Source organism: Lissotriton vulgaris, chromosome 3_2 (assembly GCF_964263255.1).
Source record: "Lissotriton vulgaris chromosome 3_2, aLisVul1.2, whole genome shotgun sequence".
Taxonomy (NCBI): domain Eukaryota; kingdom Metazoa; phylum Chordata; class Amphibia; order Caudata; family Salamandridae; genus Lissotriton; species Lissotriton vulgaris.
Window position 1 is genome coordinate 156,151,938 of NC_141690.1, and position 26,369 is coordinate 156,178,306.

General features: G+C 47.5%; 1 protein-coding gene across 3 annotated transcripts in view; it reads left to right on the top strand.

Annotated features, from left to right (window-relative positions):
* Positions 1–26,369, top strand: part of TBC1D14 (TBC1 domain family member 14) — a 944,726-nt gene that overhangs the window by 849,560 nt on the left and 68,797 nt on the right. For all 3 annotated transcript variants that reach the window (XM_086964122.1, XM_086964121.1, XM_086964123.1), the window contains one exon: positions 14,202–14,311. In XM_086964122.1, coding sequence (XP_086820248.1) covers positions 14,202–14,311 — 110 coding nt within the window. The remainder of the gene's footprint in view (positions 1–14,201; positions 14,312–26,369) is intronic.

Genomic DNA, 26,369 nt, shown 5'->3' on the forward strand with positions numbered 1-26,369 from the left:
AACACCAATAGGCCTACAAAGAACAATAGTGGAATTAACAGATTATTTTGAGAGAGAAGGCTTGGAACTAAACATCAAAAAAACCAAAGTGGTGAGATTGGCGGGCACCAGTAAAAGATCTTTCAAGTGGTTCACTAATGGCAGACACATAGAGGAAGTAACAGCGTATAAATATCTTGGGGTCACAATAAGCAAAAACATGTCACTTGCAACTCAAAAAAGAATAATCGCGGCAAAAGCACAATCACTGAGCTTTGCGTACAAAGTTCTCCAAAAGAAACTGCAATGCCCTTCATGCGACCACCTGCTAAAAGTAATGGCAGCCCAAGTTCTACCCACTCTCTCATACGGACTGGAAATATGGCACGGAAAAGAATCAGACATTTTAAATACCCTACAGACAAAAATATATAAATCTGTGTTTCTCCTACACAAAGGAACGGCCCCGGCCCAAATCAGGCTGGAATTTGGTTTGCAAAATCAAACATACCAAAGGAAAGCAGCACTAGTGAAATGGTGCTGGAAACTGAGAATGGCAGAGACAGGATCCTTAAATAATTTATGTTGGCAAGAAATCAAAAAACAACACGACCAACAGGAACCTAACTCATGGGGCTATGACCTGCGAGCATCATTAGAAACCCTCAAAATGGTGGAGATCTGGAAGAACCCACCAGAAGAAGCCGCCTTTAAAAAGATCTGCAAGCTAAATACAAAAGCCCTCTTTTGGGTTGAAGATAAAAAGACCCTGGCCAAACGACGACACGCATGGACTATCCTAAATTCGTACAAAAGTTTAAAACCACAACCGTACCTCATGGCTCACTTTAGGCTATCTTTAAAAAGAAAATACATGGCCCTCAGAATGGGTGACCATTCCTCCAAAGACTTGATTCCATCTTGGAAGGACACATATCAGGGACAAAGATGCAGACTATGTGATTATCACAGTGAGACTCTGTGCCATCTCCTGTGTACATGTGTTCCCTTAAAAGAAAAGAGAAAAATTTTATTGAAACCAATTTTTAACAGGCTACAGATTCGCACCTGCAGGCAAGCTGTGATTAGCTGGTTGGGAGGAGGTTCAAACATTTTAGCATGCCGTGGGGTAAAATTTATGAATTTTGTAGAGTCTCAGTTTTAAAAAGCAGAAACAGATCATAGATAAGGCCTGAGACAAAGTGGTTAATTTAATGAACAATAAGATACATTTTATTTAAATGAACTTTTAACTTGCTACTATTTTTTATGGAAGTCTTTTTTGTATATGTATGCTTTATGGTTATGATTAACCAAATAAAGTAAATGTTTGACTGACTGTGTTTTAAGAGTCTTATTGGTACAGTTTTCCTGAAATAGTTTTCCTCTTTTCTAACTAATCTTTGTCACAGCTGATAAAATATGGCACTTGTTTTTCCAGTTCAGTTGCTATATCTCAGTGAACCCTCAGGACTTCATTCTGGACCATTTTTTCCGTGGTATATCAAACAACTTAGTCTTACATAAGAATTCTGGGGTCCTTTATCAGTATGAGAAGGAGACACTGGTCAATCTCAAGATATCGTCTCCCGGTGATCTCTCTCACCTTGCCCAAACTTTACAATCTGTTCAAAAGTGAATGACTGCTCTCTATTGAAAACCCAATTCTTCAAAAACTTAGTTGTCCCAGTAGCCTTTACCAGTACAATACTGGAATGATTCAGTTGGCGCCGTCTAATGCAAACCTACCATCTTTAACTGCACTAAATCTCTGGGTAGTAGCGAGGGATACCACATAAGGCAATCAGTGACCATGGGCAATTAAATGAGGCACAGAAAAAGGTGGTATACTGCAGACCTATTTTTGGAAAAGCAGAATTAAATATAGTGGTTGTCTGATTCATCCACAAAGTACTGTGTATCACATACAAAAACAAGCAAGGCCAACAGTGGCGTAATCGATACATTCACTACAATATATGTATTTATGATACTAAGTCATTCATTGTTAACAACAGCTTGCTGAATAAGTAGTGATCATGAAGTGCAGCAATCGTGGTAAAGTGACTTGTGTGTATGCAAATAAAATAAGACTGTATACTCAAGAAGATCTGAGTCAGAGTTGGTCATTTGAGTCTAATTTTATCTCACTTGACTGTGTTTCGACCTCTGTATGCATTTGGAGTTCATCATCAGAACTAGTGGTCAGTTGAATGATAGAGGTAGTACATGGGTATCAATTTTAAGTTGCGTCCAAGCCACAGTAATCTTCCATTGTACAATCATTTTGAGCAATAAATTTGTTAAGCAGTATCTTCAACACCATTGAAAAGTTCTCCTTTTTTTATTGAATATATATCCCCACAGATGCAATTAATTTACTGCTAATCAACAGCCTGGGTTGGCCAATTTTGTTGTTCCCAGATTTCAAAATAGTTACCTTCTCAGCTGTACCCTATTTGAAAAGTCACGGTTGCAGATAGGCCAACAAATGTTAATCTTGGATGGCATGGAGTTGGCTCTCTGTTCCCGTTCTAAGGTGGGATAGCAATATCCTGACAAAAACGTATCAAGTGTCACAAATTCGGGGGGGGGAAGGGGGGGCAAGCGAGCCCGAAGCAAGCTGGACGCACCCTAGTGCAGCTCTGCTGGTCGGGGCTATTATCCTGCATTTATCCTGCTCCTACCCTGTCATCCACGACCAGTACTATGTACGTCCGATGCAGCTTGTCTCCAGCTCCTTATTGCTGTGGTTCGTTCCCCTGGATTTGGCTGCCTTCAGTGTGACACAAAGAGATAGCGGCCGTGGACTGTGTAATGGCGCAGCCTGTGCCCTGAAGGCTCTGCCCATCGGACTGGTAGGCGTCGGGACGCTCTGCTGACCCTGCCTGTGTACCGCTGCGGTTGGTGTGCGGTGCGGGGGGCTTTCGGCGGCCGGAGAACATTGCTGAGGTGAGTCCCTGCATGGGGGGGGATGAGGCGGGATACGGCGCTGGACGCTGCCGCATACATGAGGAGCGGGCCGGGGGGGGGGGCCGTGAGGCCGCTGGGTGAGGTCTGCGGCACTCGGCGGGTCCTTGGCGGCTCTGTTATACCAGAGGGTGCGTGCCTCACAGCACCCTCTGGTATAACAGGAGGTGGCGGGGCGGGGGCCGTATATGCCTACAAGTGATCTGTGCTTTAGAGCCTGCATACCGGGTTTGCTGAAGCTCCCCCCCCGCATCCGTGGTGGTACCGCTCTGTGTGCCGTGTCTTTGCTCGCCTGCTGGAAGCATTGTGGAGAGTGCCCTGGGCATTTTGTTGGCCACCATTTTACGCTGCTGACTGGGGCCTGTACATTGCGCAGACTTCGCTGGGGAGGGTCCATTGCATTTGGATTGTAGCTGCCTCTGCCCCCTGCTGGAACGTACTTGTTGATACAAGGAGAAATTAATTGATGCCGACAATGGCCTAATTCTGTCTCACATTGTGGCACTTACATGATGAGCTGAGTGGAGGAGTGGGGCTCATGTAATCTTGGTGCTGAATGCAGCCATTGTTGGAACCTGCGCTGCACTGAGACAGGCTTTGAAGGTGTTGGTGATTTCCTTGCGCTGTGAAGCTCCTGCGCTGCGGTGTTGCACTTTGCAATGGGGTGCAGTACAATTGACATGTGGCTTATAGAACGACACTGTGCTGTTTTGCGCTGTTGCACGACTGCGATGGGTAAGCCTGATTGCCAATTGCAGTCTAAATTGACATTTGAATCCAAGCGCCACAGAAATGCCACTACGCCTCCGGCGTCTGACACCGAACAGGAGATGGAAGCGAGCAGTAATTGTAAATTGGAACGTATGTTGCTGGCTATGCAACAAAGTCTGCACACCATAGATAGTAAAATTGACAACCTTAATTTGCGCATGGACGCTATGGCCTCTAAATTGGATAAGCATGGTCTACGTATAGCGGAGGCAGAACAGCGCATCTCAAATACGGCGGACAAGGTGGAGCGGGTCACGAAGTCCTGCACGCAAATCGGCAAGCGAAGGGCGCTGATCCAATCGAAGAGTGAGGATTTGGAGGCCAGATTGCGCTGTAAAACCTTGCGCATCACTGGGGTTGCGGAGTCCACCAACGTTGGGAAAATGGAGCTTTACGTGGAAGACATGCTCAAAACAATGCTTGGTGCGGAGCACTTTTAGTCTTTGATGGTGGTGGAGAGGGCACACCGTTCTCTTGCTCAGCGCCCGATCCCAGGGGCTCCTCCCAGGCCCATAATCGCCAGGATCCTCAATAATCGCGATAGAGATACGGCGCTACGGTTTGCACGCGAGTTGGGCACTGTTAAATATCAAGGCATGGAGGTGGAATTGTATCCAGATTTCCCTACCCCGGTACAGCAGGCAAGGCGGGAGTTCCAACAAGTCAAGAAGAAGTTGCAGGCCCTACAGATCCAGTATGCAATGCTTTACCCGGCGAAATTGCGGATCCACCATGGTAGCCACCCAAAGTTGTTTACCAATCCTAAAGACGCTTTGCAGTTCGTGCGGCAGTTGGAGCGGAAACAGATATCTAGAGATGCGGGAACTTATGCAGATGCTGAGGACTGGTGGACTGGAAGACTGCCTTCCTGCTCAATTTGATATCCTTTGATTATATGATTGATAATGTATAAGAACTTTCTCTCTTTAGGTATACCCCTCTCTCATTGAATGTTATGCGGGGCTCGGACATACATTGACACTCTGTTGGACGCATTGTTTTAGCGCCTTCTGAGCAGTATGGTCCTGCTAAGAGGGGAGGTGATTACATGCTACACTCTTGGTGGTGTGCTGTGACTACTATTGTGCAGTAATAGTACTATGCTGATGGGCTGTGGGGGCATGGGGACAGGCCCTTTCTTTGAGGGACTGATGACATTTTCAAAATTGCCTGCTGGACAATAGACTGTTTTCAATATGTGACTTTTTTGTGATAGTTTACAGCCGGCATGAATATGTCTGCCATATAGGATGTCTACGGGTAGGACATTGTCATTTAACCTGTCCTCCCTTCCTTCCACCGAGGGGATAGATGGGCCACTGGTGTCCTCCATGAGGGTACACCCCAAGCTGATCTTTCTTGCCTTAATGTTTAGTGAGTGCTTTTATTACTCCTGATGGCTGGGTTTGTTTTTTGTTTTTTCTTTTATGTGCCTTGTTCTGGGTTTCCTCAGCATGATTGGGGTGCTGGGGTGGGTGGGATTTTTTTTTGCAGGGGGTTTGTGTGTGCAGCTGTGCCGTTTGGGCTACATTATTGGTGCCTTGGTCCCTATCGTTTCATAAGATTTAATTGTACAGTATTTTCTTATACCACAGCAGAGTAGGGAATGATGGAGACCGGGATGATTACTTGGCTTACGTGGAATGTCAGAGGGCTGAACAATCCGAAGAAAATTAGACTGTTTGTGGTGTATTTGGACCGACATAAGGTCCAAGTGGCTCTATTGCAAGAGACCCATCTTAATGTCCATGCCGCCTCCACTCTAGCCAAGAAATGGGCTTGGGGACGATTTGCCTCATCTTACTCTTCGTATGCTCGTGGGGTGATGGTGTTAGTCAAAAAGAATATCCCCTTTGTTAGTAGCCATATCAATCAATCAAAGCATTTGTATAGCTCGCTACTCACCCGGAGGGTCTCAAGGCGCTTGGGGTAGGGGGGTCCGCTACTGCTCGAACAGCCAGGTCTTGAGTTGCTTCCTGAAGGCGAGGTGGTCTTGGGTCAGGCGGAGGTGGGTGGGGAGGGAGTTCCACGTCTTGGCGGCCAGGTAGGAGAAGGATCTTCCTCCCGTTGTGGCTCTTCGGATACGGGGGACGGCCGCGAGGGCGTGGGTGGTCGATCGGAGCTGGCGGGTGGGAGTGTAGAAGTTCAGGCGGTCATTGAGGTATCTTGGGCCCTGGTTGTGGAGAGCTTTGTGTGTGTGGGCGAGGAGTCGGAACGTGATTCTCTTGCTGACGGGGAGCCAGTGCAGGTTTCTCAAGTGTGCGGAGATGTGGCTGTGTCTGGGGATGTCCAGGATGAGTTGTACTGAGGCGTTCTGAATGCGCTGGAGCCTTTTCTGGAGTTTTGCAGTGGTTCCGGCGTAGAGGGAGTTGCCGTAGTCCAGTCGGCTGGTGACGAGGGCCTGAGTGACCGTCTTCCTGGTTTCGGTGGGGGTCCACCGGAAGATCTTACGTAGCATGCGTAGGATGTTGAAGCATGACGAGGAGACGGCGTTGACTTGTCTGGTCCTGGAGAGGGAGGAGTCCAGGATGAAGCCCAGGTTGCGTGCGTGGTCTGTAGGTTTGGGTGCGCTGCCCAGGGCAGGGGGCCACCAGGAGTCATCCCAGGCGGAGGGCGTAGATCCCAGGATGAGGACTTCCGTCTTATCTGAGTTCAGTTTCAGGCGGCTGTTCATCATCCACTCGGCTACGTCTTTCATACCTTCGTGTAGGTTGGTTCTGGCGGTGGCGGGGTCATTGGTGAGGGAGAGGATCAGCTGGGTGTCGTTGGCGTAGGAGATGATGTTGAGGTTGTGTTGGGGTGCGATGGCTGCGAGGGGGCTCATGTAGATGTTGAACAGCGTGGGGCTGAGTGATGATCCTTGTGGCACGCCGCAGATGACTTTGGTGGCTTCTGATCTGAACGGGGGGAGGCGGACTCTCTGTGTCCTTCCGGTGAGGAAGGAGATGATCCATTCCAGTGCCTTCTCCTGGATTCCGATGTTGTTGAGGCGCTGCACTAGGGTGCGGTGGCAGACCGTGTCGAACGCTGCGGAGAGGTCCAGGAGGATGAGGGCCGCTGTTTCCCCTTTGTCAAGCAGGATTCGGATGTCGTCGGTAGCTGCGATGAGGGTGGTTTCGGTACTGTGGTTGGCCCGGAAGCCGGACTGCGAGTGGTCGAGGGATCCATTTGTCTCGAGGAAGGCGGCCAGCTGTCTGTTGACTGTCTTCTCGATGACTTTGGCAGGAAACGGGAGGAGCGAGATGGGGCGGTAGTTTTTGAGGTCCGTGGGGTCTGCTGATGGTTTCTTCAGTAAGGCGCTGAGTTCGGCATGCTTCCAGCTCTCAGGGAAGGTTGCGGTGTCGAAGGAGGCGTTGATGATGTCCCGTAGGTGGGGTGCGATGACGGAGTCGGCCTTGTTGAAGATGTGGTGGGGGAAGGGATCGGTTGGTGATCTGGAGTGGATGGAGTTAATCGTGCGGATGGTGTCTTCGGTGTTGATCGGGGTCCAGGCGCGGAGGGTGGTGGTGGGGGGGCGTTGGTGTGGTCGTAGGATGTGTCGGTTGTGTGCTGAAGCTTTTGTGTATGTCTGCGATCTTGCTGTGGAAGAACGAGGCGAGCAAGTTGCAGAGGTCTTGCGATGGGGTGATGTCGTTGTTTCCGGCGCTGGGATTGGATAGCTCTTTGACGATGTTAAAGAGTTCCTTGCTGTTGTGGGCGTTGATGTCCAGTCGTTCCTTGAATGCGGTTTTCTTGGTGGCGTGGATCAGTTGGTGGTGTTTTCGAGTGGCGAGCTTGAGGGTGGTCATGTTGTCTGGTGTCGGGTCTCTGCGCCAGGTTTTCTCGAGGGCTCGGCAGTTCTTCTTGGAGTTCTTGAGTTCGTCGGTGAACCAGGATGCTTTCTTGCTGCCGGGTCTGCTGGGAGGGGTCTTCAGTGGGGCGAGGTCGTCTGCGCAGTTGCTGATCCACCTCGTGAGGTTGTTGGCGGCTTGGTTTGGGTTTGCTGAGCCGGCGGGAGGGTTCTGGCTCAGCGATGCGGCGAGCTGGTCGACTGTGATCTTGTTCCAGCTTCTGCGGGGGACCTGTTGCTGTTGGTGGTGGAGCGTGGTCCTGAAGCTGAAGTGGACGCAGCTGTGGTCCGTCCAGTGGAGTCCGGTGGCGGGCTGAAGGAGATGTCCTTGCTGGAGGAGAAGACTGGGTCAAGCGTGTGGCCGGCGTAGTGGGTGGGGGTGGTCACCAGTTGCTTGAGTCCGAGGTTGGCGAGGTTGTCCAGCAGGGTGGTGGTGTTGCGGTCGTTGTTGTTCTCCAGGTGGAAGTTGAGGTCCCCGAGGAGGATGTAGTCAGCGGAGGGGAGGGCGTGCGGGCTGATGAAGTCGGCGATGTCTTCGCTGAATTGTGTGCGTGGTCCCGGGGGTCTGTAGAGGAGGGTGCCTCTGAGGGTGGTCTTGGGGTCGGTGTGGATCTGGTATTGTAGGTGTTCGGCGGCTGTGAGGGTGTCGTCGGAGTCGGTCGTGATGCGGATGGTGTTCTTGTGTCGATGGCGATGCCTCCTCCAGTCTGATTGACGCGATCTCTTCGGGTGATCTTGTATCCGTCCAGGATGGCGATGTCTGGCGCTGAGGAGGCGTTTATCCAGGTTTCTTGTGAGGAAGGCGACGTCTGGAGCTGTGGTGTGGAGCAGGTTCCAGAGTTCCACGGCGTGTCTGTGGACGGAGCGAGTGTTGAGCAGGATGCACTTCAGGTGGTTGCTGCTGGTGCTCGGCTTGGCGGGTGCAGGTCCGGATGCAGGAGAAGTTGCAGGAATGGCAGCTGAAGGGTCCGTGGGTGCGTCTCGGGGTGGCTCGGTAGCATCCGGGGATCCGGCCGGTGTTGAGTGCGTTGAGGGAAGCGGCGTCGTAGGTCCGGCGGGTGGGAAGGCATCTGCGGGGCCAGGGGGTCTGGCGCTGGGCGCGGTCCAGGCGCGGACGGGTTTGCCTTTGGCGCGCCTTCGGCGCACCATCGGCGCGCCCGCTACGCGTACGCGTGCACTCCGCCATAAATGGCCAAGTGGGAGGGAGGAGCAGCTGGGAGGCGGGATCGGGTCGGCGAATGGTAAGGGACCCAGAGAGGGAAGGGGGCGGGGCCGCAGGGGAGCAGCAGCGGGTAGATGGCGGGAAACGCGGCGGGTTGATGATAATGGCCGTTATGTCATTGTCCAGGGTAGGATGTGCAGTACATTAATTACGATTGTGAATGTTTATGGACCGAATATAGATGATCCCGAATTTTTTTAAGTACTATGGAACAAAGTCTATGTGCTCCCACCGTCTGGCATCCTGTCCGGGGGGGAATTTAATGTTGTGCTATATCATATGGTTGATAAACATTCTCAAGGGAACCCTGCTATTAAAAAAGCTGCGCAGGCGGTGCATGATGGTATGCATGATTTAGGTCTCACTGATGTTTGGAGGTTGCAGCACCCTGGGGTGCGGGAGGGAACTTGCTATTTACATACACATAACTCGTGGCCACGCATAGATTTTTGGCTTGCTACCAAGGACGTTAATGCATGGATCTCCCGGGTGGTGCACTTACCACGTACTTTATCAGACCATGCTACGGTGTTGCTTCTCATGCAGGTGCTTACATACGCTTCACCCCCTTTTCAGTGGAAGTTACAACACTCCGCACTGCAAGATCCCGTTTTTAAAGAGGGCATTAGGGAGGCCATAGAAAACTACTTTTCGGACAATCTGGGCTCAGTACAGAGTCTGGGTACTCTATGGGAAGCATTCAAAAATACTTTCCGTGGGGTTCGTATAGGTCTAAAGGCGGGTGCGTTTAAATCCTTACGGGGTTCTATGAAAAAGATAGAGCAGGATCTGGTACGGTTAGAAAGACAATATAAGGAAACACCAGATAATGCTACATTGGCCGTCATAAGAACTAAAATCACAGAGTATAACAAGCTGGCAGAACAGAAAGTAAGATACCTGTCCTGGAGATGTAAAGCCAGGTATTATGGTGAGGGTGGCAGACCGGGGCGTGCATTGGCTACCAAGATAACAGAACCATGGGCTAGGTACTGCACTGTAGAGGCGATCTCAGATGGGGGCAATGTTTATTCTGACACTGCTGGTATCCTGGGGCAATTTGTCTCACACTATAAAGATATATATGTGAGCAAAGCCACAGCAAGTGAAGAGGAGATAGCACAATATTTGGACGATGTGGCTTTGGTCTGGTTGTCGAAGGGGCAGCAAGATTTTCTTATGCATGTACTGACGGCCCAAGAGCTCAGGGATGCCATCGCTGCTCTGCCCAACGGTAAAGCGACCAGTACGGATGGGCTTCCATCTGAGTTTTATAAGGAGTACGTAGATATACTGTTGCCCCATTTAAAGGCCATGTATGATGAGGGTTTTGAACAACAGAAGCTTCCTGGCATGCTCAGAGAGGCATTGCTTGTCACGTTATTAAAGCCGGGTAAACCGCTGGATCGCTGTGATTCATATAGGCCTCTGTCACTTATGAATACTGATATAAAGATCCTTGCGAAAGTCTTGTCGATGAGGCTGCGATTATTGTTACCAGTGATGGTCTTCCCAGACCAGTCTGGGTTCATTCCCACTCGTTCGACAGAGCATAACCTGCGTACACTATTTTCTGTCATGCATCTTTTGAATCCAAACTACCAGCTGCTGCGGTTCTCTTTGATGCCTCAAAGGCGTTTGATTCAATAGCCTGGACGTATATATTTGCGGTGCTGCTTTGAATGGGTGTGCCGTACTTTTTTTACCAATTGGATTAAACTCCTTTATACTGACCCTGTAGCCCGAGTGCGGCTCAATGGACATACTTCTGATGTCTTCATTTAAACGTATGTATAGCAAACAATGTCCCACTAGGTAACAGTAGCAAAGACAGTTAGAAAATTGCATACAATATGTATTACAAGGAAGGAATGCAAGGAGTCTCAGTACATTTTGTGAAAAGGTTATTAATCACCAGTTTTCATGGGAATGGGAAGCACAGTTAGGTAGCAGCACTGTACATGAAAAACATTCATGGAGCAACCCAATAGGCACTTGGTGACAACGTGATAACAAAGTGAGGGTGACGACGCAAGTGAACGTGGTGAACAGCGTGGTCGGCGCAAAGTGATAAAAAGCAATGACACATAGGCTTTACATTGAGTGTATAGAATTAAAATGTTCAAATTCGGCACAGTTCTGAGCCTATTAATAGTGCGCCGTGAAATCGCGCTGTGTTTGTCGACGGCGTTTCGATCCTCTGTGAATCGGGATCCTCTTCAGGACAGGGTTGCCGTTGATTTGAAGTGCTGCATGGGGAAAGAATCGAGTTCAGGAGATCGGGCATGAAAGGCGGGTGGCTTAATTAAGGGTACGAGTGTGAGCCGGGTGATCGGGCCGTTCACGTTGAAAGAAAGCCAGATTAATCAAAGGATCTAACAGTGTTGGCGGTGTTGGGGCACATGCATTTACGGTTCGTGAGTAGGATGATGGGTCTAGGGTGGGGGGTAGGGACAGGGGAGACATGTGGACGCAATGGCATACCTTAGGTCCGGGAACGCTGACAGGGAGGGGAGGTCAGTCGTTCAGCGGTGATGGGCCCAGGCGATCAAGGATGAAGCAGTGGTCCTAGGCTGGGGGGTTCATTTAAACGTGGCACCAGGCAGGGTTGTGCATTATCCCCCCTGCTGTTCGCGTTTGTATTGGAAGCCCTGGCCTATGTATTAAAACAGAGACATGCAGGGATGGCGCTGCGTTTTTGGCAACGTCCATTAGCAATTTCCACGTATGCTGATGACATGGTTTTGTATGCAAGGGAACCAGCACAACATCTGAAACAGGTGATTCGTGAATATATACGATTCGAGTGGTACTCTGGTCTGGCCATTAACTGGAATAAGTCCATAGTATTTTCACTCACGGATTGTACTGAGCACTTTGAACTTAATTATCCCCTAGAGTGGTCTACTGAGCCTGTCAAGTACTTGGGTGTTTGGATACATAGGGAACCGCAAGTTGTCCTTAGATCTAATTTTGGTACAGCGATATCTAAACTCAAAGAACAGGTGTCTCGCTGGATAAGGTTGCCTTTGACTTTTGCTGACAGGGTTGCATTGATTAAGATGATTGTGCTGCAAAAATTTCTATATTTGTTCGTGAATGTGCCTGTCCTTCTTACGTCGCATTTTTTTGCCACACTGCGGTCTCTGTTGATCACTTTCGTATGGGCGGGGTAAGAAGTCACGGGTCAGTTGGGACACTTTAACAAAGTCGTGTGGGTTGGGTGGTTTCACGGTTCCTGATATGCACCTGTACTATTTGTGTGCGCAGGCGCAGTACGCCTATTATTGGCGGAATGCACCACCATTCACACCGCATGTTGCGGTTGAAGCTGGGGCGGTTCACCCAATACCATTGAAGGCCATGATTGTGAACAATCTTACCGTGTTTGAGCGTAAGGAAATTGACACAGTGCAGTGCAGACTTCCACTGTATGCTCCAGCCATGCCCTTGCTGCATCATACAGCACTTTCTGTAACTAGCGAGACGGGCTCCCCTAATATATTCCAGGATGTTGGGATGCAACTGGTTTGGGACGTATTTCATGGTGGGAAGTTTATCCGCCTTACAGGATTTTATAAATGAAGGGGTGAATGTCGTTATGTCAACGTTTGTTTCCACTAGGCTTCGATCGTGCTTCCCGAAGAGCCCTCAGCGTTGGCTGCTTTGCAGCTTATTTACACAACACAAACCAAAGGTAAACTGGTTTCCCGCTTATACACTGCCTCACAGCTAGATGAAGGTGTGACTGTACAGAGCTCTAGAGATAAATGGAATGCTATTCTCCCGCAACCCCTTACAGATTTGAATGGGAAGAATGTTGTGTGAGGACTGGTCGTTTTGCGATCAATGGGAATTTCAAACGTACTCATTATAAATACGTTCACCAAATGTATTATACGCCAGCGCAACTTTTTGAATATGGTTTGAGGGATTCGCATTGTTGCAGACGCTGTGGAGCTGACAACGCAGATTTTTTACATTTATCATGGGCCTTTCCAAGAGTGGCGGTCTTTTGGGAAGATGTGGTGGAAGCCCTAACTGAAATGGTGGGTGAAGTAATTGTATGTGATATGAAGCTGTGTCTGTTGGGCTATGTTACTAGACTTACTGCTGGTACTCGAATGTTTGTGGCAATGTCTTTACAACTGGCCAAACGTAGAGTTGTATTGCATTGGGATGGCAGGCCGGCGCCCAAATTGGCCCAGTGGGTGCATCATGTTACATATTGCCGTGATCAGCTCATGTGTTATGCAGAAGAGCTGCCAGCTGCCTCCGGGCCACGTAATGTATGGGATCCATTCACTGCCTATTTGCTGAATCATTCTGCTGAACGTTGATCCTCTTTATATGTATGCTGTGGACATTATCGGATTGTTCTGGCTTTATGATATTCTGATGTATTTGCTTATGTACTGTTTTTTGTTTCTTTATACTAGCAGACCTGTATGGGGCACCAAGTGTACTTGTAATGTCTGGCTGCACTTTTGTTTCTGTTTGAAAATTCAAAAATAAAATTTATTTTATAAACATTTTTTTTTTAAAGTGTCACTAATTCTGTGAGAATTACAGTGCTTTCATGCATTTTACCAATTCAGTTGCATTGTTATCAACTAGGCCCTCATCTCCCCTGTGAGCATGCCATTTCTCCACCTCTACCACAAGTGGCAGTTGCCCTAGATTGCAGGCACAGGAGACTGAAGTGGCAGTGTAAAAAAAATAAGTTGGGTTATGCATGCAAGCTTTCAACCTTGACCACTTGGCATGCAATACAAACCATTTGAGAGATCAGGGCACTAGGTAAGTGGTTAGATAGAAACTTGAACATGTCTCTGCCTGTTTACTCGTATCTGCAGATATAGTTGTTTTTGGTTTCACTGCCTTTGGTTAGAGCCAAATTTCATCCTAGGCCTCCTTTGAGAGTAAGAGGGTAAATACATACGTATAATTCATCATTGCAACTCCTCAAAGCCTGTGAGTGTGCTATCTTTAATCACAAGTATTAGAGATGCATTTGCAACCCTCTTCCTCTCTGGAAGGTTGGTGCAGTGTTCTTTTTCACTCACTTCATATTATCATGTGACATTCTTGACTCAAACATGGAGATTGCTGTGACGACAAAGGGCCATTTGTCATAAGGGTGGAATTAGTAGGGTTCTGATGGGTTCAGATAGGTTTCAAGGAGTATGGAGAGAGAAAGGATTCAGTTATAGAAGATATGTTCTAGATGGGCAGGGTTATTAGGTTGACACATAGCTGAGGTGAGTTTGATGCAGTTTTCTGTTTGTTTGGATGTGAAGTGTCAGGCACGTTGCTAATTGGATTTGAAGGAAAATAGATTTCACATGCCAATGAGGTGGTAAAGATTAATATTTTTCTTTTCATCACTAAAGATAACATATTCATGGTGTTTTAATGTTTGATCCACAGATGCTGACATATTTTGCTGCCTTTGAAGTGTTTTTTGAAGAAAATCTTCCCAGGTTATTTGCCCACTTCAAGAAAAATAATTTGACTCCTGACATATATTTAATTGATTGGTAAGTGTGATAATAAAATATTTTGGTGCAGTGTGTGTGTGTCTGTGTGTCTGTGTGTCTGTGTTATTTATTCTGGAGTGTTAATTTTAACTACTTGTACAGTACCGTCAAATCTCAGTCAACCAGTTACTCAAAAGGTCAGTAATCGAGACGTCTATACTCTACATGTACTGCTCTGTCTTCTTTCTCCAAAATCCATGCATGGCCTGTCTTTAATAAATCCGAATTGGCCAAATGCCCTCCACAGACTCCTCTTACTCATGTCACCAACCTGCTGACTGTGGCACACCAGAACTATCTAACCTCCTTTGTCAACTTTGATTTTGTTGTCCACAACATATTACCAACAATCATGCTCTATCTTGGTACCACATTTACTTAGTTATGCAGCTGACCGAGATGGCTGTTCCTTTTGCATGGTATGTGATACTTTTGCACCTAAAAGTCATCTGGGAAAGGCGGGTTATTTCTGTTCTGTTTTACCAGATGGGTAGATTGGACAATCCCCAAAAATGAACAGCTTTGAGAAAAAAAATCACCTGTCCATGGGAAGAAGCACGAAACAGTGTAAGGAAGCAAATCATCTGTGTCATTAACTTTGCTCTCTTATTCTGGGGAGTCCGATTACTTATATGAGCCCAGAACTGGCTTCCTAAAAGTATGGCTGTTTGCAGATAGATTAGAAAAATTATAATCTTTGTTTGATTCTGTCATCAGTATCCTCAGGTACAGCTTCAAAGGCGGTCATAGTGAAGATTTCAAAAGCAAAAGAATCTGCTCTGTACCCAACCACTAGATGTCGGAATAAAGCACAGCCTGCAAATGCAGAAAAGTGTTACGCTACAAAACATATTCTTCTAATGCATCCTCTGCCCTCAGTTTTCTAGTCCATGATACCCACATCAAAAGGGATCTAGTGACTTCCAAGACACCATTCAGTATTAAAACGTGATGCATCACTATAAGAATTCAAGCAGTAATGTGTAGTGTTAGATTTGGGGGTCTAGTTGGCAGAGGTAGGTACCTTTGACCAGATAGGGACCCTTGCTTCTAGTCAGGGTAAGGGGGTACGCTCCTAAAATAACCCTGCTCACCCTCTTGGTAGCTTGGCACGAGCAGACAGGCTTATCTCAGAGGCAGTGTGTAAAGCATTTGTGAACACATGCAGTAACACTGTGACAACACTACAGATGGACACCACACAAGTTGTAGTATAAAAATAAGTATTTTTATATAGACTTAACACAAGACCACAAACGACAAAAATCCACCCACAATGCTGTACTTAAAAATGGTAGAATTAGCTCAGTTCTCTTAAGATGTAAAATGCGACACTTTGAGTTCAATGTACCTTACGATGAGTAACGCTATACAACTAAAGTGTTGCAGGGAAGGTGATGCATTGGTTCCTTACACGCAAGAACGGTGATGCATCGGGGCCCTACTGATGCGTAGGGGATGCGTCGGTTCTTCTCTGCGAGGGGAGGTGATGCGTCGGTTTCTTACTGCGTTTCCGTGGTGATGCGACCAGCAGCGCCGTGATGTGATGAAGATCCGGTGCAATGAACAAAAATGGTGTTCTCTCTTGGATGCGACACGATGCGTGCACGCATCGCGTCGCATCCGACTCAATTACTTTTTTTGAGCCGCAACAGGCCCTGCGACACGCTTCCCAGTGATGCGGCGGCGTCTGATGCAACATCGATCCTCTTCTCCGGCGATGCGAGGCGCTTCGGTAACGATGCGACAGCTTGCTGCGGCGACACGCTTTCCCAGCTATGCGAAGGCTGTGATGGCGACACGCTTCTCCGATGATGCGGCAGCATCAGGTGCCACATCGATACTCTTCTACTGCGAGGCGCTTTCGCATTGTGAAGTGGCAGTTCAGCTACACGCTTCTCCTTCGTGAGTCGCGCTTCCAGGTCCTTGCAACACGCAGTCCCTCAGAAAGCCCTACATAACTGCAGGTACTTCTAAAGAACTCTTGGGGAGCTGGTGGCTGAAGTCTGTTGTCCCTGAGACTTCAGCAGGAGGCAAGCTCTATCTCAAGCCCTTGGAGCTACTTCACAAGTTGAATGAAAGTAGCACAAAGTCCTTTCTCTTCTCTTTGGCAGTCAGGCAACTACTGCAGGTCAATCTCTCACGCTTAGAAATAGTCTCCTCAGTCCTCATGTTTCCTAAAAGTGATCTAAAGTTCTGGGGTCTGGGCCACCCCTTTTTATCCTTAATTTCTCTTTGTTCTCTGAAGGCAGAGAGGCCTTTGCCTAGTCCAAACCAGGTCTGGTCAGTCCTGGAGCACTTTGTTGAAGAGACTCCTTCTTTTCTTTCACAGAGCAGGGACATCAGACGCACGACAGGAGGTGGAGCTAGCATTGTGGAGGGAAGGCACAGCCCTATTCAGGTCCCAGGTGCAACTCCTTCCTCCCATCTGCATGCAGATCTCTCCATTCAGCCCTGTGCTGACTCACCCTGTCTCCTGGAATCACTCAGCCCCTGTCACTCAAACTCCAGACAAGGAATACACCCTAGCAGGCGCAGACTTGGATGGTTAGACAAGAAAATACCTACTTTCTAAAAGTGGTATTTTCAGACAGTGTGTTAAAATGAACTTCACTATAATATGCATTTTATCATTCTGAGTTCAGGCATACTAAACTCGAATGTCTACCCAGTCCCCTGAGTCAGTTAGGGATCAGGTAGCCTTGCAATAGTGCAAAACGAAAATGGCTGTAATTCACTATTAGGACATGCCACACACACCAGGGCATGTCCTACCTTTTACCTACAATGCACCCTGCCCTTGGGCCTACCAAGGGGGTGACTAATATGCAGAAAAGGGAAGGTTTAGGACTGGCAAGTGGGTGCACCTGCCCAGTCAACATGGCAGTGCCAGACTGCACACAGACTCTGCAATGGCAGACCTGAGACACACTTTTAAAGGCTGCTTCTGTGGGTGGCACAACCAGTGCTGCAAGCCCACCAGCAGTATTTTGTTTACAAGCCCTGGGCACACTCAGTGCACTGTACTAGGGTCTGAAAAGTAAACCAAACCAACTGATCATGGAATCACTAATCCATACATCAATTTACCATAGGGAGCCCTTGCACTGGACATCAGTGGCACAGTGCCCAATGCATTTATAACCAGCAAAAACACGAGGCAACAGCAATAAAATGGAAGGGAGACCCACACCAAGGTGCCAGGTCTAACATGCACTAAACTAAAATACCCCATGGTAATGTAGATGAAGTTATATTCTCTCATGAAATAGTATCTGCTGATTTCAGGTGGTTCTTAGGGTTGTGTCTGATTCACCCCTGTCATGCTTGAGGTATCAAACATAAGACATTGATGCAGACATGCCCTATCTTGAAATAGAGCCTGCTAACTCAATCATTTTTTGCTTCTCAAAGTCATTCTTTCAGCTCTATACTTAGTCCTACACTCGATGTAGAAGCGCAAACCCTTCAACAGGTCAAGCTTTTATAACCACATTACATCCTTAAAGGTTGTGAAGGAAGAAAGAAGTACATACAACATCATCTCATCTGTAAGTAGGATACATTTTTATGACGAATTAGTTGGGAAACCTCAAGAATTACCTTTTTTGGAGAACTAGAGTAATGGTTGTTTCAAATAAAATACTTGTAGTACTCCGTAAGCACATAGCCAATATTCAAGCTATCAGTAATGGTTGATCGAATGGTTATTGTCTTTGAATATATGCACTGGCTTTTCACACTGCTAGAAGGATTGCCCTTGTTCAATGAAAGTGACACAAAAATGAGATTTGAAATAATACTATAGACCATTATAGGAATGATCTTCCAGGTAAGCTCAACCACCCATTAGAGAAGCTTTTATAACTACTGTTAATAATTGAGTGTATGGTTAAAGGTCTGCAACACTTTCAGAGTCTCCATTTTTTTAACAGCACTGCATATCTGTATGTGAGGGCAGAGGCACCGCAGTCTTGTTGGATAGGTCTTTAAAGTTGTTGGAATGGGTAAATACGATTTCACTAAGTACCACTACGACAATACCAACAAATGTAATGTCAACGTATGCCATAACCAGTGCCCATATGACAACTGCAGTGTTTATAAATACAATTCAATGCATGTCATAATCTAGGTCTGCACAAAAACAATGATACCAGCAGTAGCAATGTCAATGTATACCATAATCCATGTACAAATGTAGCAATGTCAATGTATTTAAGATCTAGGAATGTATAACTATCTCAATATCGGTAAAAAAATAATACCAATGTATGTCTATGATAACTGTGCACAAGTTATTGAGAATGTCCATAAGACTGACCATATTATTACCATATTATTCTTAGGAGTTTCATTGAATTCTTACAAATGCTGTCGGATTTACCCAAGGTGACATCCCCATCAACCCAGAGTCAGCTACGTGGTCAGACAACCCCTGCGACCTGCAATCACACCTATTGAATAACAGGTCACTGGTGGAGTCTCTCCTAACTCAAAGATAAATGCATGCTCAGGGAATACCTTGATAAAATATGTTTGGCCAAAGGCTCACTCTCCCCAAACATACCACAAAGCTAGATACCACATGTAAATAGAAACACTCAGCCAGTCAGGACATCACATGAGCACCTCAAGTAGTGATCATGCATCTCTCAAGTCTGACATCTGGAATCATACACATAGGCCCACACTAGCTCTCCTGGAGGTCAAGAGCCATCTGTGTCCTTATCAGATGCCCAACCTAGTTATTTTACGAATGTAATGCCTTTAAGAATGCAGAAATCGGTTATGTGTATGTAGATGTGTCTAAAACCAGCCAAATCTTTGTACACAAATACTTTCCTAAGAGGCATTCTTTCAAGACTCCCGGCTGCTGTGTTTAATTAAACCAACTTGTTCCTGTTTTACTAAACGCCTCTTGTCTTCATTCTCTAAGGTAAATTCATATCCAAACAACAAAGTATTGATTCTACTTCTCCCAGAAAGCAATATCTGAAAGAGGTGATCTCATCCTAAAGTTCATTGGATTCAGTTTGGTGGTCAGGAGAAAAAAAGACACTAAGCACCCTTTTCACCGCGCGGAACAGGTTCCCTAAACCCGGATTGCATGGAGTGAAGGAGATTATGTTCCTCCATGTACTCCGTTAACCTGTTTCTCTACTACCTTGGCAAAAGCAGGGAGAAGCGAAATTGGTCTATAGTTAGATGGATTATTGGGGTCTGCATTAGGTTTCTTCAGGAGAGGCAAGATTTTCGCCTGCTTCCAGACAGATGGCATGACGCCCGTTACCAATGAGGAGTTGAAAACCTTATTGACTGGTGTTTAAGGTGGCTGCCAGTGCCGATATAATTTTAGTAGGACATGCATCAGTAGGTGATCCCGACTTGAGACCTGAGAGATAAATGAGTGAATCTTCGTTTGATGACTGGGAATTGTGACAGTGACGACCTTTGTAAAAGCACCTTCGAGGAAGAGATCGGAAAGACACATTCCACCTGTGAGTGGTGGGAGGGTGAGATTTCTACCATCTCCGAGGGGAATGACTGTTGGATCGCCTTAATTTTATCATGCAGTTACCATGCCACCTGCCTTGCCCAATCGGCTGAAGGTGGTGCTACTTTGATCTCTGCTTTAGGGTTTGTGAAAGATTTAACAAATTAAAAATGTCCTTGCCTCTCTTAGTATTAGCAATTCTACCTTCAAAATAAATCATTTTGGCCCGCCTTAATAGTTTGTGGTGTGCTTTTAGCGCTGCCTTATAGATATTACTGTCCTCTACCAGATACTGCCGGCGCCATTCCCTCTCTAATCTTTTACAATTACTTTTGCTGGGTCTCAGCGATTCATTGAACCACTGTGCCGAGTGACCAGTTCGCTGAGAGTTGCGTTTGGCCAAAGGAGTATCTGCCTCAGTGTCCCTCTTTCCTCCATGTCACTCTTCAGTACCGCTAAGGCAATGCGACTGTGCCTCACTGCCCATACCCGTGCAATCACTAAACCATCCTGGCACTGAAAAAAGCCTCTCCTGAGGGGAAAAATTAATTCTGGATAAAATATAAACAGGGGGGAGAACCTGTAAGTACTCTGTCCACGTTGAGGCGTCTGTATGTGTCCTCTCTGAGTGCAACCCACCGCCCCAAATAGCGAAAGCCTGTTCTCTCCCAACAGATCCCGAGGTCAGGCAAGTGCTCGGGTTGCACTGCAAACAATTTCCCCAATGGAACAATAATGTCTTATTAATATTGACTCTCAGAACGGAGACACAACCATACTACCTCATAAGTTGAAACAGGCGCAGAACCAATTCCACGGGCATGTGTAGATAAATCAGTGCATCATCTCATTATGTGTTTACGTCCGCCCACCTGTATACCCCGATGCTCCAGGTCCCTGTGAAGTAAAATCGACAAGAGCTCCTCTGCCAAGGCAAACAAGAGTGGTGAGAGGGCAACCCCGCCTGGTGCCCCTCCCAACCACCCAGGCCTCGAAAAGCTTGCCACCCTCCCACAGACTCACCACGGGTCGGTATAACAGTTGCATCCAACCCAGGAATATTCGGCCAAATCCTACCTCCCCTAGCGCTGCCATAAGGTAAAGCCAATTAAGAGTATTGAAAGCCTTCTCTAGGTCTATCAACACTAAGGCCATATCCTGATCACTGCCATCGGTTTTATGCAAGGCATGCATCAGTCTCCGCAGATTATAGGTTGTACTACCAGCTGGCATAAAGCCACATTGGTCTTTGTGAACCAATCCAGTTGCGACCTCATGCAACCGGTTAGCAAGTATTTTACAGAGTTGACCATAGTCAAGGGATGATAAGACGACAGATTCTCTGGGGTACCCCCGGCCTCAACATAATACAGATGACACCCTCATGCATAGTAGGAGGCAGTGTCCCAACCGCCCAGCCTGCAAGACCACCTCCAGCAATTTCTCTGTAAGTTCTATGGAAAAACTCTGTAGGAAGGCCGAAGCCCCTGACCACCCACTAGCCCCTGGGTGCCTTTGACGCATTAAGCTCCTTGAGTGTAAGCCTTAGTTCCTCCAGAGAAACAGCTGCCTCGTAGGTCAGTGTCTGCAGTCCTGATATATGATGAAGAGTTAGTTCAGAAAGGAACCGTTCTGTCAACTCCAGACTGTCATCCCCCCGGCATGGTATACCTTTTTTAAGTGGTCTACCAGGACCACCAAGTACCTCCCAACGCCTTGTCATGTATCGGCCACCAGGAGCCTGCAAACACAAAATAGGTGGGAACTCACATTATCATTTCAATATCCAGGCAAGTAACCGACTAGCCTCGTCTCCCTCCCTATGCAAACGCCTATGATAGTCAGTGTGCGACAATCTAGGAATTCCCAGTTTTCACCCAAAATACGTTGGATAGCCACTATGTTCGTCCGTAACACCTCTGAAAGTGCTTCCCCAGCGCAAGCAATTGTGGACGCATCCTGCTTGTAATGCCTATACAGGCACCTCGTACTACCGCCTTAAGTGCATCCCCTTCCATGCCACTGGACGCATGGGTGCCCAAATTGCCCTCCAAACCGTTGCCAAAGTCTCCCAACTGGTACAATCAGTCAGTAGATCAGAGGGCATGTGCCAACTCTGCACCACACGTGCACCTCTGCCCCAGAAAAAAGGCGCACCAGTACTGATGCATGACAAAATTCTCCCCAGGTGTTCCACCGTATGAATCATCTCTGAATCCACTCCCGCCAATAAGTTGATTCAGTTGACTGTAGGTGTCGTGTCATTGACCGACATGTAAATTCATTTGAACTCTGATGTGTGTGCTAGCTCTCTATCAGGCCTAGATTATCCAAAACCCTAAGGGTGTGACCCCGTCAAGGGAGGTTTCGTGCCCAACTGAGGAGGGTGCCTATCTCTCTCCATCTAGGATACAGTTGAAGCCCCCTGCACAGATTATGGGGGCCCAAACACTGCCCTCTAACAAGGGCTGCATGTTGTCAAAATAATGAGCATCATCATTGTTCGGGCCATATGTGTTCAGTATGGTATTGTCCTCCCTGTCGAGTTTACCCTGGAGCAATAGATAACACCCTTCTACATCTGCTAAGCTGTAGGTGTGATGAAACGGAACCCCAGGAGACACCCATATGGCTACCCCGTGCATAGGATGAATGCGTTGCCGTGAAGAGCTATCCCTCAATTTTTTTGCCAAATTGTGTATCTTGTCCCCAATGAGATTTGTCTCCTGTAAACAGACTTAACGGATTCAGTGACATTTCTGAAATGAATTAACTCTATAGCACTTAGTATAAATTCTGAGCCGTGTGCCATTCCAGGTTACAATACAAACATAGTCAGCCATTGGACACAACTATTTCACCTTTCCTACCCCATCTATTTGAACCCCTGAAACAACGTAGGGCAACCATAGCGAAAGACTGCAGTAGCCTGTAGAGTCCCTGCATATGCACTGCAATGAACCAAAAATCTCCCATCGGAACTCAGGAACTAAAGTGAACATTCAATTGGTTAACATCCCCCTTCCCAGACAAACCTACAGCTTAAACTCTCCCTCCCCAACCAAAGCCTACCACTAAACATGGGATATCCCCTGACAAATCATGCATGCAATCTGTTACATACAATAAGCAATAACTCCTCAGATTCAGTCATGTTATCAGAGACCACCACTTTGGGCGTTGCAGATGCTTCAGTGTCCAGAGCATCAGTCTCAGGATTCTTCAGCGCCCTGGTGCCATCCCCTCAGACAATGACCCTCGTAGGATCCCCTCCTCCTCATTCCCCCCCCCCCATCCATCTGGCTGTTCCCAGTTCCCGGTTAGACTCTTCAGTTGGATTGCTTAGATGCTGCCCTCCCCTGCGACAGACTTCCAGGATGCATGTCGTTCCTTCAACACTTTGACCTATATCTCCAGCCACCTTCATACATCCTCCGCTGTATCAAAAAAAGTGTGACTTGCCCTCTGAAATTGCTCTCAGACGAACCGGAATCAGGAGTATATACTGAAAAAACCATGCTCCTAAGCTGTCTGTTAGCCTCCAAGAAGAACCTACGCTGGGCCTGTATTTGTTTTGCTTATAATCAGGGTAAATGAAGATCTTATGATTCTCGTACAAGAGGTCAGTACCTTGCGAGCTGTCCAAAAAGATAATCCCTATCTCTATAGTTCAGGATGTGCACTATAATAGTGAGTGGGGCCCCTGGTCATGGGGGGCTACCCTTGCATCATCCCGCAAACTCTCATGACGGGTCCTGCCTGGGGAGCGGGTGTGTGCATGGTGTATAGTCCTATGATGTTCCCCTGAGGAGGTGCACGCAGTTTGCTCCTGCCTATGTCGAGGACCAGTTGGCAGAGAATGTGCAAAAAGACAGGCAAGGTAAGAAAAGAAGTGCCATTTCAAATGAGCGTCTCCCTGCGCCTCAACACTACCTGGGCAATTCTCCCCAAGTCCAGCCTCAGGCCTAACAGCACAGGGGGGAATCAGTGGCGCCCCCCACTCGTCGTCTCAGCCCCAATCCAACAGGGTATTGTTGGTATGCCTCAAAGGCCAGCAATCTTAGTTTTCCATTGTAATGCAGAGCTAGCTGGGTATCATCAGAGTTGGCTCCATGGCCGTACACCAGTAGCCCGAGCACCACCGACATGAACCCACCAGGCCTCTTAACACTGTCCACTAGTGGAATCACTCAGAGGGGTCACCCAGGGGTTCCGAACAGGATAGCACTGCCCCATGCTCAGCAGTATGGCACTGATGCCGCCCCAGCTGCCTCCATACCCAGTAGCGCAGCAGGGCTTCTGTGCTGGCTCCCACTACCTCACCTCCTCGCTGTAATTCAGAAGAGATCCACAGTGGCACCTCCAGGGCAGGCAAACACGTTTGCATCAGAGTTTGAGGCGGGCCTCACAAGCAACTGCTGACACTCCTGTGTCTCTGGGACTTCCGCGAGGCAGGATCCGTCGAGTCACTACCCTCCGATCAGGAGGTCCAGGAGGGGCTGCTCCACTGCCAACATCTGCTCTCCGGCATGACATGATATCCAGGCTTCACTGCTCCTCTTCGCTGCCCCCAACAAGGAGCAGCTCACAGACGGTGCCATCCCACATTCAAGACCAACACAGCCCGCGGACCCAGGCCTGCCCACCACAGGCCCAAGCCCCGACCGGGTCCCCCAAGGCACGCGAGCAGTCCCGCGGAGGCTGGTCCCACCTTCAAGACCCAGCGGTGTTCCTCTGATGTCTTCTGGCTGGAGAGCCCTGGCAGGGATGGGAGGGGACACTTTTCAACTGGTCAGCTTCGCTACCCTCTGCTCTCAGTGACATTTGGGGCTATGTATGTTCCTATAAGGCATAGGATATTGCAGGATAAGAGAGGGGTGGTAGGGAGTCTCTCAGAGACTCGTCCTGTTGAGCATGTTGCTTGGCCACTTCCACACCAGACACTACAGTGGTCATGCATCCGGTGCATTTGCCAGAAAAACAACTTTCCAAATGCCTTAAGGTGCACTTGATGGCTTTAGTGGCTTATACAAGGGGAGTAATAGGCAGAATTGTCTTCTTCATATCAGCCAAAAAACTATTCTAGGAAGGAGCAAAAAGAATAGCGCCCGCATCTTAGTGCAGACCCAACTTATAAAAGCAATTTTTGAACCCAGGTATGATGCTTAACTCAAATATCTAACATTGAAAACAGCTTTCCTAGTTACTTCTGTGCCATTAAGGAGAGTTGGGGAAATCCTGGAGCCATATGAACTAATAAATAAGGATAAAGTAGTGATGAGGACAAACCCATAGTTTATCTCAAAAGTGGTATCACATTTTCATATTAAAGCAGCTATACATCTACCTGCATTCTTCCAACAACCTAAAAAGCAGGCTGGGAGAGCCCTACATACACTGAATGTGAAAAAGGTATGTATTAGTTACATAAAACTAAATCAGGAAGGGGGATCAATTTTTTTATCTCCTCTGCACAATCAAGCCAAGGCTTCCTAGTTGTAAAGGGTTCTATTGCAAGATGGATATTCCAAACGATTCAAGACAGCCAAAAAACAGCAGGAGTAACACTCTGAGAGAGACCAAGAGCCTATTCAACAAGGAAGGAGGCAACAATATTAGTCTTTTTAGTAAATGTGTTTTCAAATGTCTGCTTGGCAGTCACATGGTCTTTCATACACTCTGTCACAAAACATTGCTTTGTGGACATTCAAGCCAATAAGGAAGCTGAAGTGGGACAAAATGTTAAAACACCTGCTTGTAAATGCATAATCGGATAGCCTCTGTGATTACCTGGACACAAAGTCAATGGCCAGCATGTAACTCCAGAAAAGATTTTTGCTACAAAACTAAAACGTTGCTTACCTGTAGGAGTAGTTTTGCAGCTTGATGAATTTTCAGGATTCTCCTGAGACACACCCACCTTCCCAGATGAAGCAAATCTGCAGAAAAGGTTAAAATAAATAAACCATATGAGAAGGAAACCATACAAAGTGGAATAGAACCTAAAGATGGCAACTAGGTTGGGGTTTACAGGGGAATATGTTCGATGTGATTCAAGGCGGGACAAGGGACCAACTGGTCAATGACGCCTAAAATAAAAACAAAAAAAGAGAAAAAATCTACACTAACAAACAACAATTCTAGACCCAGTCACTAGATGGCAAGGAAGTGCTGTTTTAGAAAAGTAGAGTGAGGTCAAATGTCGGACTCTGGATTTGGAAGGATGAGCTTACTGACTTAGCAAGGCGGAAGTGGAGAGCAGAGCATGGGGAGCGCGGAGGAGGTGCCTCACAAGCCACGCAAAAGCGGGTGCCCCTACAACCAACGTGCCCTACTCAAGTTCCCTGGCCCCCGGCATCCCGAGCTGAGGTCCTCCGCAGCTTCTTGGCCATGGCAGGGGACCGGGTATTACGGCTTCATAGCGTCATAGACTCCAGCATTGCCGTACACCAGAATTAGACATCAGGTACGCCAGACGAGGGGCTTGACGGCACATCAGCCGCCCAGCCACATGGCGGTAAGAGGCTGTCCTGGTCCTGGCCCGACTAATACCATAAGGAT